The following is a 14,518-nucleotide window of genomic DNA, read 5'->3' on the forward strand; positions in this document are numbered from 1 at the left end:
CACCCACCCACTCACCAGACCTGCACTACTGAATATTTGCCAAAGAGGAAAAAACATGAAAATTATGGTTACGGTGAAGAACGGCTGAAGAACTGAACAGAATCTCGGAGCAGATCCTTGGAGAGTATCTTATCTTCTCTGGCCCGAGATATCGAATAACCTCTTTGATCCAATGAGAATACATGTGGGGATAAGTGAATATGCATATTCCCCAAAATGTTGAACTAACACTAAGAGCAGATTCAGGGCTTCAGTACTTTCCCTCAAGGACACTTTGACACAGGGCTGCTCCTTGACACACAGTGATGGTTCTACATCTCCCGCCATGCAGATGCAGTGTAACTGTGGGCAGAGCTCAAGCAAGTTGGTTCAGTTCCTACTTGTCATGCGTTTTCAGTTTTATTGTTTTGATATGAGGATCGAAACTGATCACAGGACAGCTGAAAAGACGGTGATGTTCGCCACACCAGTACAAGTACTCAATGCCTCAGTGTAGTTGTCAAGGCAACCTCATTACCTTGAACTATTGTGTACAGACATTGGCAGCAAAATGAATTATAAGAGATAATCTGGAAGCTAACAGAAGACATTAATACTGGGCCTATAAGCAGTTCACAGTGCTGCAGACAACTGTATCTACACCGCAGAATGTGCGGTTACAGCTTTGTTAGATAGTTTAATTACTGCATCATACTTTACGCTTAAGGGTCCCGTGTAACCAGACCTGCTCTGATGTCTATCTAATCTGAATCTGAACATGATTGGAATTCATTTTCATTTGCTCAAAGTTCCACAGGAAAATCCATTAACATCCTTAAGAGCAAATCTATGTTTCCAGTGCATGTCATGGAAACAAAAACCAGTGCCCATCCTTTGAGTGAGAATCTCATCCTCATCCTCATCCTCATCCTCATCCTCATCCTCACCACCGTCCTGATCACACTTTGCTCCGCTTCGCGTGGCTCTCTGCCGGAGGAGCAGCTCGTTTGTTGCGATGGTGGGGGAAGGTCGGCATGAGCTCCGGTTCACAGGCTGCACAGAGGAGCAGAGAAACACAATTAATGACAAGCATGAGGGGAGATCACAGCTGATACACACCCAACATCTTTTCTACTCACGTAGAGGTTTCTCTTTGAAGTAGGAACTGTCCAAACAATCTTTGGCAGTAGCTCTGGATCAGGAAGAACAGAAAAGAATCAGTTACTGACGGCTCAGCCGTTATGTTTAAATCAACTTCCTGATAAATAGAACAATACTAATGAGGCCAACAGAGAAGCGACCCAGGAAAATAACACACTCTCCCTAAATACTTGAGTAAATAATTTGTAGCTGTCAAAAATCAGCTGTGTACACGGGGAACAAAGGGACAAAACACATCCATAAAAATACTACCACTACCACAGTGATGTTTTTCTCAATTAACTGATTAATCATTATCAGGTCACATATTAAAATTTCTTATTTTGACTCAAAGATATAAAATTTACAGTGAGTTAAAACAGAGAAAAGCAGCAAATCCTTACATTTCTAACCAGTGAATATCTGGAATATTTGCTTCATAAATACCAGTTAATATGTTTCTGTCAATTGACTGAACAAATGACTTTTGTGGACTGTGGATTCTCTTGCTGGGGGCACTTTTGTAGTTCACCTGGTAGAGCGTGTAACACATAGGCTTAGTCCTAACAGCAGTGGCCATGGGTTCAAATCTGACCCACAGCCCTTTGCTGCATGTCATCCCCCCTCTCTCTCCCCCTGACTTTCCTGTCTCTCTCTCTCACTCTGACTATCACAATAAAGGCTAAAATGCCCAAAAAAGAATCTTTTGCCAAAATACTATTCAACATATATTCCGGTCCAGAAAAAGCTAGTAAGTGCACAGTACTGACATGTACTTTCTGACACCTGATGAAATCTAAAGTGTATTCTACTGTCTATTAAACTAGAAAGTATAATATATATAAAATTGTAGAAAAACAGCAGTTGTGAAACATGAAAGTGACAACTATGTGTTTAAATCAACTTCCTGATAAATAGAACAATACTGCTGAAGCCCAGAGAAGCGACCCAGGAAAATAATGCGCTCTCCCTAAAGAGTTGAACAAATAAATCGTAGCTGTCAAGCTGACGCCTGTGGGACAAGGTGAATTAAGACGAGCCTCCTCTAAATCTTAGAGTCTGACAGCAGAAAAACCCTCTGAGTTCTTCAGAGGAGCAGCATGACGTCACTCAAACGATGACTCACCACTTGTAGAAACGAGAGAGACGATGTGTGTCTGCAGAGGTGAACCTCCGAAATGGAGCTGATCTCCCCTTGACTGACTGTTTACATCTAATGATATAATACACAATAACACCAAAGTCAAGTCTGGTATGTAAGTGTATGTATATCCATGTATATGAAGTGTGATCTGGGCCGTGTGCATGTACGTGCACATCCACACTCGGATTGGATTTAACAGTTACTGAAGGACACTTATCTGATCTCAGCCTGAGAATGTGGTTGCTTTAGTTGGTGTGAAGTGTTTATCATTTACAGGGTTGAAACAATCTCCAACTGTGCAGTAACCATAGCAACACCACTCAGTAAGGCTTCGAGAGAAAAGGGATGGAAGATCATTTATACTTTAGGGGAATAGCCGGGTTATTTCATAGTAACAGTGTGAGACAGTGCGAGGTCAGATCTTAACCACTGCACTCTCAGACTGACAGAAACGTTTTCCCCCCCGACGTCCTGTGTGGAAGATAAAACTTCAGCCCTGAGCCACACTGGTGTTTTGGGAAAGAGCTACAGACAGAAGAATCTGTCTTAAAAGTGTAAATATAGTGAAAAAAATCGAATTATTTGAGTCAGTGAATTCAATTCTTAAGATTTGTTTTCTTATAAGTAGTGTAAGAAAATAGTGTTACGGCAACAATGAAGAAAAGAAATATAAAATTACAAAAATAAAGTTGTAATATTACAAGAATTAAAAATGGAAAATTCAGAGAGAAAAAAACATAATTTTTAGGAATATTACAACAACCAGTCAAACAGGTCAAAGTACAGTCAGTGTCAGTCTGAGCTGCTTCTGGCAGCTGCTGTTTGTCTGTCTAACTATAGAACAGACTCAGTATCTTCAATGTGGCTCTAATATGCTGTGGTAAGAAAGTAGTAGTGGGAGTATTTCAGCCTGTTTTCATTATAAGCTTGTTTAATAAGCTCCCTGCCGTTTTCTTCATGATTCAGGACAAACTCTTACTGGAAGTTATTTTACAGGATAAATTAAATGTTAATAAGATTCACATTTTCGGAGATTAAATTAGTAATCAGCTACAACAGAAATGCTGTTCACACATTGAGAGTCAGAGGAAAAGAGACAGACACACATCTAGATGCACACATGGTGATGTAGCGTGAACCAGCCAGCACAGCGTGGGGCCGTACCTGCGCTGTGGGTTGTACATGAAGAGCAGGTTGAGCAGTCTGTGACCAGCGTCAGACAGCCAGGTGAATTTATTCTTCAGGTTGTTGTACGGCTGCTTCCTCAGGCTGTACTGACCGATCAGGGGCAGCTGAGAGAAACCCTGGGACACACACACATATACACAAACAAATTAAGTTTGGTCTATTCATCATCATCATCATCATCATCATCATCATCATCATCATCATCATCAGACACAGGGTTAATGCTGAGGATGCATTCAGAGCTGCAGTCTCACAGGCCAGATGTTTTCGTTGGGTGTTCCCAGCAGCTGAACAATCAGGTCGACCTGCTGGATCTCAGAGGTTCCAGGCAGCAGAGGTTTGTGAGCGAGCAGCTCCGCCAGGATACAGCCGACCGCCCTGCACACATCACCACACTCTTAACGTTACCAACAACTCCTACCATCATTTCCTGGTTAATGTGGTGTGTGTGTGTGTGTGTGTGTGTGTGTGTGTGTGTGTGTGTGTGTGGATGTTCTCATAGAGACACTGGATCATAATAAAAACTAAAATAAAATTTTAATTATAATTACTGTTATTTCCAGGTGGAGCTACCTTATGTTCTGAAATGTAATGAGTGGGAATAGAGGACTTTCTTGGGTATTACATTTGGTTATTATGTGTATGTTTTCATTATGGATAGTGATGTACCACATGTCCAGAGCTGTAGTTTGGGTCTTGGTCCCTAGGAGGAGCTCTGGACTTCTGTACCTGCAGACAGCAGACAGCAGGAATGAGCACATATTGTGATATAGACACAGCCGCTGTGAGGTAACGCAGCTAATAACCGAGGATTACTGAGGAGGATTAAAAGGAGTTTCCACTGAGGCTGCACAACCACAACGTAAGCAAGGTTCATCTGCACAGACGCACACAGACACACAGACACACACGCGCGCGCGCGCGCATACGCACGCACGCATACGCACGCACGCACACGCACAGAATTAGGCTAAACTGACTGAGCATATGAACACTCACCACAGTGTAACCACTCTGGGGGTCATGGGCTGCTGGGGGATCCCGTACATCCTGGCCAACCCAAAATCAGCTGTGTACAGGGGGAACAAAGGGACAAGAAACACATCCAATAAATAACAGTTAATACACTCAGTTAACTTGTGATTAATTTTCGGCCAATTAGCTAAACAAATGACTCTGTAAATAGTAGTGTGGCAAAATAATCTCAAACTAAGGTCCACTTTCTATCCCACTCCACAAAAAAAGGTAAGTGGACTTTGATTTAAGATTCTTCTCTTAAAGAGAAAAAGCTAGTAAGTACAGTACTGACATGTACTTTCTGACACGAATTTGAAATGCATTCTACTGTATATTAAACTAGAAGGTATTAACAAATATAAAACTGTAAAAAGTAACATAAATGATACTATAAATACAAGTCAACAGAAATAGACATCAGTGGCTGAAATCAAATAAATGCTGATGTTGCTCCTCAGGGCGACTCAGTCCAATTCAACTATTTTTAAGCAGAGATGTTGGGAGAGCAGCGAGGATCCTGCACTTAAACTTAAGAAGCCTGAGGTAGAGGCCATTTAACTTTATGTAAAATGTTTATAAAAGGATGGCAATGTTCTATAGTTTTCTTATTGACAATGAATTAATCCCAATAACAAGTATTATTTGTTTATTTGATTCCTCTGTGACAAAGAGCTGCATTGTTTCAAAAAACTAGTAGTGTGAGCCACACTGACAGGTTCCTTCATTACCATGAACACACACTCTGTATCTTATTTTGCCCGAGTCCTTCACACACAGTCCTGCTGCTGTAAACGCTCACTAGAGCACCAAGTGTGGATCAACGCTACGATGAAAAAGATTCCTCAACAACTGCACCATTTCCTCCTGTGTTGAGTAATGTAAAGCCCAGCTGTTTTAGGAAATTTTAAAAAACTATATTTTTTGTGAGTTGTTTTTAAAAGTTTGTGTCTTCAGGAGGAACCAATGAGCCACAAAACCCATAAATATATATATATATATATATATATATATATATATATATATATATACATACACACACACTATATATTCTGGAAGTTTCTCCACCTCCACACAGGATCTCTGGAGCTCAGCCAGAGTGGCCCTCAGGGTCCAGGTCACCTCTCTTACCAAGACCTGTCTCCCTGATTACTCAGTTAGTCCAGGTGACCAGCTCTAGAAGAGTCCTGGCTGTTCCACACTTCTTCCATGTAAGAATGATGGAGGCCACTGTTCTTCTTGGGAACCTTCAATACTACAGAATATATATATATTTTTTTTATCCTTCCCCAGATCTGACCCTCGATACAATCCTGTCTCTGAGCTCTGCGGCGGTTCTTCCTTTCTTTCAGCTGTGAGACCTGATATAGACAGTGTGTCTTTACACATAATGAGTTAACCACAGCTGGACAGGTGTAGAAACATCTCAGAGATCATCAAGAGAAATGGAGGAAACTGAGCTAAATGTCAAGTGTCATATCAAAGTGTCTGATTACTTATGTCAGTGTGGTATTTCACTTTTTCCTTTTTAATAAATTTTCAAAAATCTCTAAAATTCAGTTTTCACTTTGTCATTATGGGTTTGATTGATGAGAGAAACAATGCATTTAAATGATTTTAGCATAAGACTGCAACATGACAAAATGTTGTATAAATGTGTGGGTGTGTGTGTGTGTGTGTGTGTGTGTGTGAATCTACAGCAGTCATGGTCAGAGAGAGGTCAAAGGTCAGTAATGGCAGAGTATGTGTAGGACCGTATGTCAGTGTAGGTATAATGTGATTACAGTGAGAGCTGTAGAGGTGTTGTTATGGTAACAGTGATGACTCACCAATCTTAACGCAGCCTTTGTCTGTCATCAGCAGATTAGACACCTTCAGGTCCCTGATAACAAGATTGAAGAGGATAATGAAGCAGCGACCAGGAGATACAGCTTTGAGCTCTCAACCCTCTCCACTTGTGGGAACGCTCCAAATCAGCGAGTTGATTTTCATCCGTACCTGATTTACCGTCTGGTATAAACCAGGTTTGAACTGGAAACAGGCTTTTTAAATAAATCAAACCCAGTGAGGAATAAAAAAATTCTTCACAAAACTAAGATTAAACCAACCAAGATAACTACAACACACAAGGGCGTCTTCCAGTTTCTAATCCAGCACACCTTCCTTAGTTTTTTTTACTTGTGCCAACCAGAAACCTATTGATCGTCTCCAGACTGTACAGAACTCTGCTGCCAGGCTTTTAACCCGAGCAAAGAGACATGACCACATCACTCTTGTTTTGGCTCCCTGTGAGTTTTAAAATAGATTTAAAGATTTTATTGATCTATTTTAAAGCTCTCTGTGGCCTCTCTCGTGGTTACATCTCCAAAAGTATTCTAGTAAGCACCTTGAGATCCTCATACAAAGTTCCTTTTGTCTGTTCCAGAGGCCTGGCTGAAAATGAAAGTGGACAAAGTGTTTGCAGTTCAGGGCCCCGAGGCTCTGGAACGATCTGCCTGAGGAAATCAGGTCGACTGGGTCTGTAACCCCCTTTAAGACTCTTCTTAAAACATACTTTTATCTGAGAGCTTTTCCTGGTTTGACTTTCCCCTCAAGTGTTTTATTTTTCTTAAACTGACTGTCCTGGTTTTTATACGCCTGATTGTTTTAAATGTTTTATCACGTTTTGTTCTCCTTTAAATCTATTGATTTCATTTTTTTTTTGCTGTCTTTGTCCAGCACTTTGTAACATAGTTTTTGAAAAGTGCTCTATAAATAAATCATAAATAATCTAAAATAAATCATTATTATTAATTAGTTAAGCTCTTCCTGTAATATGGGTCAAACTGTTTACATTGAAATGACTGACATAGGAAATTATAAAAACTTGTTAGAAAGGCTCTCACACACCAGCTCACCATTAATAAACAAAAATAATTACAGCCATGAAACAAATATATTCCTTTTCTTAAACATCAAACCTTTAAAGTCATTGTGAGGATCTGCTTGTATGACTTTAGATAATTGCATACTCTCCTCTCTTCTCAGATGCTGGAACTAAAGAGCATAATTTGCTTATGGGTCGTTCCAGTGTATTCATTTTTGTTTTCACAAGAACAGATGTTGTGACTGGCGCCTCCAGGATCCAGAGCTTCAACCGCTTCCTCTAATGTGACTCGAGTTCTCAAAGCCTCAGGTGAAGCCTATTTCCATGAGGTGCGACGTCTGTGCTTGTTTGGCTTCAGCGCTCGAACCTTCCAGCTCCAACACCTCTCTATAGATCAGCGAGGCCTCACAGTATCTCGTCGGCTCTCCCTCTCCTAAATAAACCTTTTATCCGGTTTGGCTCCATGGACAGTGCTACATCAGCATCCCTCAGAGCGTTTTCATGCTGCGGCACTTCTTTCATAACAGAGGGACTGATTTCAAAACAACCTAAATCCCTCAGAGTTGAGTTTAATGGCATCAGTAAAGCATTTCACTGCTGTCTCGTTTCCTGCACCTGCCAACTCTGCTTCTCTTTGCATTCTCCTCTGCAGCTGGACCAAAGCTTTCATCTTTATTGGAATCATTCTTCCACTGCTTTCTATTGTAAAACTTCTATATTCTTGCATTATTAACTGTTGATTTCCATTATCCCTTTTCCAGCTGAGTAACAGCAGACCTATATCTCCCTCTGAACTCTAAAATCATCTCCTTAGCTCCTTTAATTACCTTTGCATCACAGCATTAAATGTGACTGCAGCTCTGAAAATCAGATCAGTCCACTTAGTTAATCCAACTGCCTGTCTCAGTGACGCAGAACACGACAGGTGGGGAAAAAATAGTACTAAAAGGCTGAATGTGTGAAATATGAGGAAGATATATATATATATATATATATAATGCTAGAGATATTCACTGAACATCAGTTTGTGATGTTCAGTGAATATCACGTGTCAGTGATGACGACTTCAGTAACACATTTTTCTGGATTCCACAGAGAAGCATCACAGAGTCAAGAAGCAGTGACAGTATAATGTGACGGCGCTCATGCTGTGTCTCTGCCTTTTTTTCTGTTGGATTTCTCCCTCTGTTACTGTTCGGGATCAGTGAAGATGGCACTGACACAGACCCTGATGTGTTTACGAGTCTGCACATTAGAAATGTGAAGAGATACTGTAGTTAGTTCACTCACAAGCTAACACTTTATAAACACAGATTCACTAAGATCTATCAGTTGGTTTCTGCATTGCCACTGTTCTCGGTTCAGATATCAGTCTCCGTGTTTTAGCAATGGCAGCATTTGTGTAATTCTCTCAGGGAAAAAGGAAATAGAAAGCTGGTGACACAGGTTTTTTTTCTATAGAGAAAAACTGGAAAGTTAGTTGTTGGGTTTCCAGGATAGTCTGGCACTGACCTGTGTATCATGAAATTGTGGTGGAGATACTCCAAACCTCTGAGCAACTGAAGGACGATACACTTCACCTGGAAAACAGAGGAAAAGAAAACATTATATTGCACAACACAAACCTACACAGCAACTAATGAGTCCTAAAGACCAAAGTGGTGATATGGAGGGGGTTCAAGGAGCCCTTACAAAAATAGGAATTTTTATTTTTCTCTGTAATATAAAATTTACCACCGATTCATCAACAACGTGAATAATTATTCAACAGTTATATTGAAATATTGCAGTGGTTTCACTCACACAGCAACTATTCACCATCTTCGTGGTTTGTGACGCCTCAAAACAAAACAAAGTCTGGGTGTGACCCCTCGACACAGGTCATGACCTCAGCTTGGACACTAAATGGGAGCAGTTAACTAAAGAGACTGTATTCCTCCTCAGATTGTTTGACTGATCTTTAGAGACCAGAACATGTGAAAATGTATTGTATTTGAAAAGAACCCATACAGAAATGTAATATATGTTGCCATGTACTCTATGTCACCTATAAGGAGATATATTATTATCGAATGTATACATCCTGAGGATATATGAAAATATAAGTTTATAACGTATATGAAACACGCACAGTAAAATTTGTATAATATGATGAATTTTATATGGTATAACATGTTACAACCATACAAGTTAATGTTATATATTAAATTGATATATGTAGGTTTATTAAAAACATTCATATAAAAGTTCTATATGCTTATATATGTTTTTCTTATGAATTTCTCATCAATTTGAAACATGTCTATCTTCCCATTCTGGGAAAGTGGTCTCAGACTTTTGGACCCTACTGTATATGATATGAAAATATATCGACTAGCTTTAAAAAGGATATATATTTATGTAACATCTGTCTATAAGCATAGATACATAAACACAGATATTTGTATGGGCTTGACATATGTCAAAATATGAAATTGTTCCCATTTCTAATAGGTTTCATATATAACTTTTACATATATGTATATGCATTTATTTTATATGTTCATATGGAAATGCAATATATGTGCATATATTACATTTGTGTATGGGGGTGTAGGTGGTAGCCTGAAAAAGATACTGCAAAAAAAAAAAAGAAAATCCAGTCATACGAGTATAAACTAATGAAGACAGAAGAATTACATCAGTTCTGTCAGAAATTTACACAAAGTACAAAGACTGTATGAATATGAGTTAAAAGTTAGATGTAGGAATTTGACCCTGTCCTACCTGAGCCTCAGAGAACGGCGTCTGCATGTTTTCCAGCAGACTGGCCAGGTCCTGCTCACAGTAACTCATCACCAGAAACAGACTGAAGGGGAAACACATGATTCAGTGTAAAGTTAACAGACAGGTTACAGAAACCAACTGGGGGGGCGCATGAACTACAATTACATATTCATTACATTTAAGGAATAAGCTCTTACAGTCCAGACTATGAATAGTTACATTGCAACCAGACAGATATACAACAATAACGTTTGCTGCAGTTGTTAATCCACTAAAGTGTATTTGCCACATACACAAACTGTTCTACTGCAGGTCCCTCTTCTCCTTCAAGTGCTGATTTAAAGAACCCATTTAGAGCCGGTAGATATGTCTAATTTAACTTGTATAGTAAGTTTAACAACTTGTATATTGATATTTCCCCTGTCTTAGCATTAGGCAGATGATGACCACTCTGGTCTGAAATCAAAACTGAGAAACCACCATAACACTGGCCCTGTTCAGACCTGGTATCAACCTCCGTCTCAGGTGACCTGATCACAGGTGCTCAGCTCTAAGTTCAGGTGTGAACACACCCAAGACACACTGAGGACACATTTGAAGTCTGATCACTCAGACCACATTCGGAGGTGGTCTGGACTCTGGACCACATGTGGACACTTTCTTCTAGCAATGTGAACATTAATGTGTCCTGGACCACACTGAAGGACCAGCTCCTCTACTGACGTCCTCCGTCACAGTCTGATTAGTCCCAACACAGTTTATAATGAACCGGAAATATTTTACTATTTCAACTGGATAAAACCTGATTTCACTGTAGAGCTGTGAGTGGAGCAATGATTCTCTATCTCTATGTCTCTCTCTCTCTCCAATTCAATATGCTTTATTGGCATGAATGTCAGGTGGACAATATTGGCAAAGTGTTACACACAAAATAATAATGATATCTGTAAATAATACATATATTCGCTCATATAATATTATCAAAATCTATTTTAAGTCAAATAGAATGAACAAGTAAAAGAACAGTAATCATTGTTTCATAGGTCTACTAAAGTAATTAATTGTGGATTATTGAGCCTAAACAAACACTTAATAACAATGTGTTAGGAAACTACAGCTGTCACGTGTTGTTGTTCTCTAAGGCTTTGATATGCTCTCACGTATCTTGCCGACACTGTTTGAGTACATATTGAATTTTAGTCTAGTCACAGATGGAATTAAAGCTTTTAAATTTAAATTTTTGTGAAGAACTTTGTTCTGATGTCTTCATATGTGCTACAATGTAGCAGCATATGTTGCTCTGTCTCAACCTGTCTCTGACACAGTCTCTCTCTCTCTCTCTCTCTCTCTCTCTCTCTGGTGTGAACTGATGAACTTAGAGCTGACCACTTGTGATTGGATCACTGGAGACGCATGTTAATACCAGGTCTGAACAGGGCCACTGTTGCAACAGTGTGTGTGTGTGTGGGTGTGTGTGTTACCTCTCCAGTTGGCTGCCTACAACCACCTCCTTCAGCTCCACTATGTTGGGATGCCTCAGCCTCAACAGCAGGGTAATCTCTCTGAGGCTACTGATGGGGATTCCTGCAGGACAGAGAGCAGGCCATCAGCAGGTTCAATAACTTTTACATATCAAACCAGGAAACCAGGAAATAAACTGTTCGTGGTGGGAATGTAAACTTTGGACTAACTGTGTTAATTAATTGCTTCTGTTTTCTGCCATGATAAAGGTGGAGCCGAAGGGTTGGTTGATCCTGAACATCAACAACAACTAAATAGATTTTTGCAAATGACATCCTAACATTTTCCCCACTGACACTATCAGGGGAAACATCTTCATGTATACAAGAGGTTTAAATGCATTGATGTTGCCCAGAGGAACTACGCTTTGATATTTGTGATTCCAAGCAAACACACACATACAAATCAGAGTTAAAGAAATGGTCTTACCATCTTTCTCTTTGTCCATCCGGACCTTCTTCAACGCTACAATCTCATCTGACTTGGTGTCACGGGCTCGGTCTATGGTAAGAAAAGGAAACAGTTTATTTACTGAGCAGTTAAACTGATTTTTCCTAGTCAAACATCTCTATAGTCTCGAACATGAATGACTTACACACAATGCCGTAAGTTCCTTCTCCAATTCGGTTGAGTTTCTCAAACTCTCTGACACTTCTGCAGCTCCCAAACTGAAAGAGTGGAAAGATGAGGAGATGGCAAACAGGTTTTTTTTTTTTTTTTTATCAACTCTACTAACAACAAAGAACAAATACATACTTCTTTTTTTTTTTTTTAAAAAGGACAAATATATTTTTTAAGTGACAGACGTCCTCAGACAAGCATTTCAGAATACATATTAACTTCTTGTTTGTTAAAAATTTGAGAGCCTCAAAGTAACATTCAAGATCAATTAGAAAACAACAAATTTCACCTATGAATATGAAATGTCCCTTGTAAAATCAAGAGGTTAACAATATTGCATAAATTGTTATCCTTACATTCAAAATAAGTGAAAATATTTTTCTCTTCAGTGCTAATAACGTGTTGTTTTGCATAATATGTAACTTTCAAAGTCTTTCCAGAATGTAATACAATATGAGCAACTGTAGAACAAATGAGTTAGTTATATTTGTTATCAATATTCACAAATCTTGAAATGTGGGTTTGTTGGATACATTTTATGTAATATTTTCAGATGTATTTCTCTAACTTTGTTTGTGATGCAGAATCTATAAGTAACAAGCCAGGTTCTCTTCAGTTCAGTGATCTCCATGCATCATGCTCGTCTCCAACTGCTGTTAAGAAAACTTTTCGTAGTCAGTACATTGTGATTGTGACATTATCTATGGGATTAAGCTTAAATGGTAAAAGTGGTTGATGGACAGACACTGGGAAGTCATACAGCTCCTCTGGATAGCTCCATGTGATGTATCACATATGACTGATGACCTAGATGGACATTTAGTTAAGTTGAAATGAAATGAACAAGACATCAATAAAAGGATCTAATGGTGATTATCAAACCAAACTGTCGCCCTGAGCCACTAAGAAGTATTGGCTCACAGGGGAATTTAGCATTACCTAAATGGAAAGAAAACACTTAGAGCCAATTCACATTGGCAGTGAGGATTCATCAAGGCATCACTACATGACGTGGTAGTGAGGTGCTTCCACGTGCAGGCTTATGTGTTAGAGGAAGTCAGTAATGAGATTGGCTGCTGCTGGAGACAATGGCTGAAGCAGTGAAGTGTACAGACCTTAACTTTTGCGCCTCACTAATTACTTTTACACAATGTGCACACATAAGCACAACAGACTGACTCTCTTAGATGGAGACTACACCAAACTCCGTTTAAAAAATCAGCAATTTTAATAACTACCTCGCATGAGGATCGTGATTACATTGAGTTAAAGACAGCTAGATACACAGTAAAATCCTTAAATAATATTTAAATAAATATTTAATGTTACGTTGTCGTCAGATTTCTGACAAGTCCATTTAAATGTGAAAAGTGTGGTGCTGTGTGAATGATGGTTTCACTGTCTCCTCTTACAGAGCAGATAATCCTCTTACCCTGTCATTTTGAGGCACTGTGAATGTTTTATTGTTCTTGACGGACTTCAGCTTTATAGGGTCCGGTTCGTCCTCTCCTACGGTGTCCATTCCTTCAAAAAAAATAAAAAAAAGTCAAGAATATCGTCGCTTATGTTTTCAACTCGACAAGCAGCATCTCACTCTGGTGGGCGCCGCCATTGTGTTTTGGTTTTGTTTCTTCTACGTCTTATTGTTTTATGGCGCTTGGCATCAGCTCATTGGTGCATTACCGACCCCTTCAGGTCCGGAGTGTGGATCAGACAATAGACTTACAATCTAAACAGCTTTAAAAAAATTAAAAAATAAAAAATAAACACACACACACAAAAAATAAACACACACACACACACACACACACACACACACTAAACTAAACTTCATACGCCATGCTTTACAACCCAGTCATATTATAAATGTCCTATCTTCCCTCCCCTACCACCCAAATCCTGTTTATCCATCATATCCTATAAAAAACTGTTAATCCCTCATAAAAGCTTACAGTGCCCTGACATGTGCGCTCTCCCCCATGCTCAGTAATCTTTTGAACTCCTGCAGCCCTCAGATTATTCCTCACCATCTCTGTATCCCAGTCCTCCTACAACTTGCGTATTAGTTGTAGTGTGTTGCTGACATCCCTCACACAAGCCTGTCTGGTGTTTCCTTGCCATATTTCCTCCCTCCTGTGTCCACTACCTACTCTTGTAACTTTATCTCCCTTTCCTCTGTCTGTCCCACTTTTCTCGCCTTTACTGATTGTAATTTTTACATTCCCCCTTCAACCCACAGAAATGTTATCTGACCTCCCTGATTTGTTATTCATGTGACT

General features: G+C 39.4%; 1 protein-coding gene across 1 annotated transcript; it reads right to left on the reverse strand.

The window, feature by feature from the left end:
• Positions 1-380: 380 nt before the first annotated feature.
• On the reverse strand, positions 381-13,860 carry cdk10 (cyclin dependent kinase 10). The gene is made up of 13 exons (XM_023397379.2): positions 13,672-13,860; positions 12,214-12,286; positions 12,048-12,119; positions 11,579-11,681; positions 10,098-10,179; positions 8,844-8,911; positions 6,295-6,347; positions 4,451-4,520; positions 4,121-4,180; positions 3,706-3,829; positions 3,428-3,567; positions 1,119-1,171; positions 381-1,032 (listed from the first exon to the last, which is right to left on the reverse strand). Exons 1-13 carry the CDS (start codon positions 13,759-13,761, stop codon positions 938-940), a joined length of 1,083 nt encoding a protein of 360 aa, XP_023253147.1. The 5' UTR covers positions 13,762-13,860; the 3' UTR covers positions 381-937.
• Positions 13,861-14,518: the final 658 nt, after the last annotated feature.

This window comes from Seriola lalandi, unplaced genomic scaffold (assembly GCF_002814215.2).
Source record: "Seriola lalandi dorsalis isolate HSWRI2012SDOR001 ecotype SW California unplaced genomic scaffold, Sedor1 jcf7180002055008, whole genome shotgun sequence".
In the NCBI taxonomy this organism is placed as follows: Eukaryota; Metazoa; Chordata; class Actinopteri; order Carangiformes; family Carangidae; genus Seriola; species Seriola lalandi.

Coding starts and splice junctions, on each gene's coding strand:
- cdk10 (XM_023397379.2), bottom strand. CDS start 13,761: ATGGACACCGTAGGAGAGGACGAACCGGACCCTATAAAGCTGAAGTCC. Junction 10,180..11,578: donor GTAGGCAGCCAACTGGAGAG/GTAACACACACA, acceptor TTTCCCCTTCAG/TCTGTTTCTGGTGATGAGTT. Junction 3,568..3,705: donor CCAACGAAAACATCTGGCCT/GTGAGACTGCAG, acceptor TGTGTGTCCCAG/GGTTTCTCTCAGCTGCCCCT.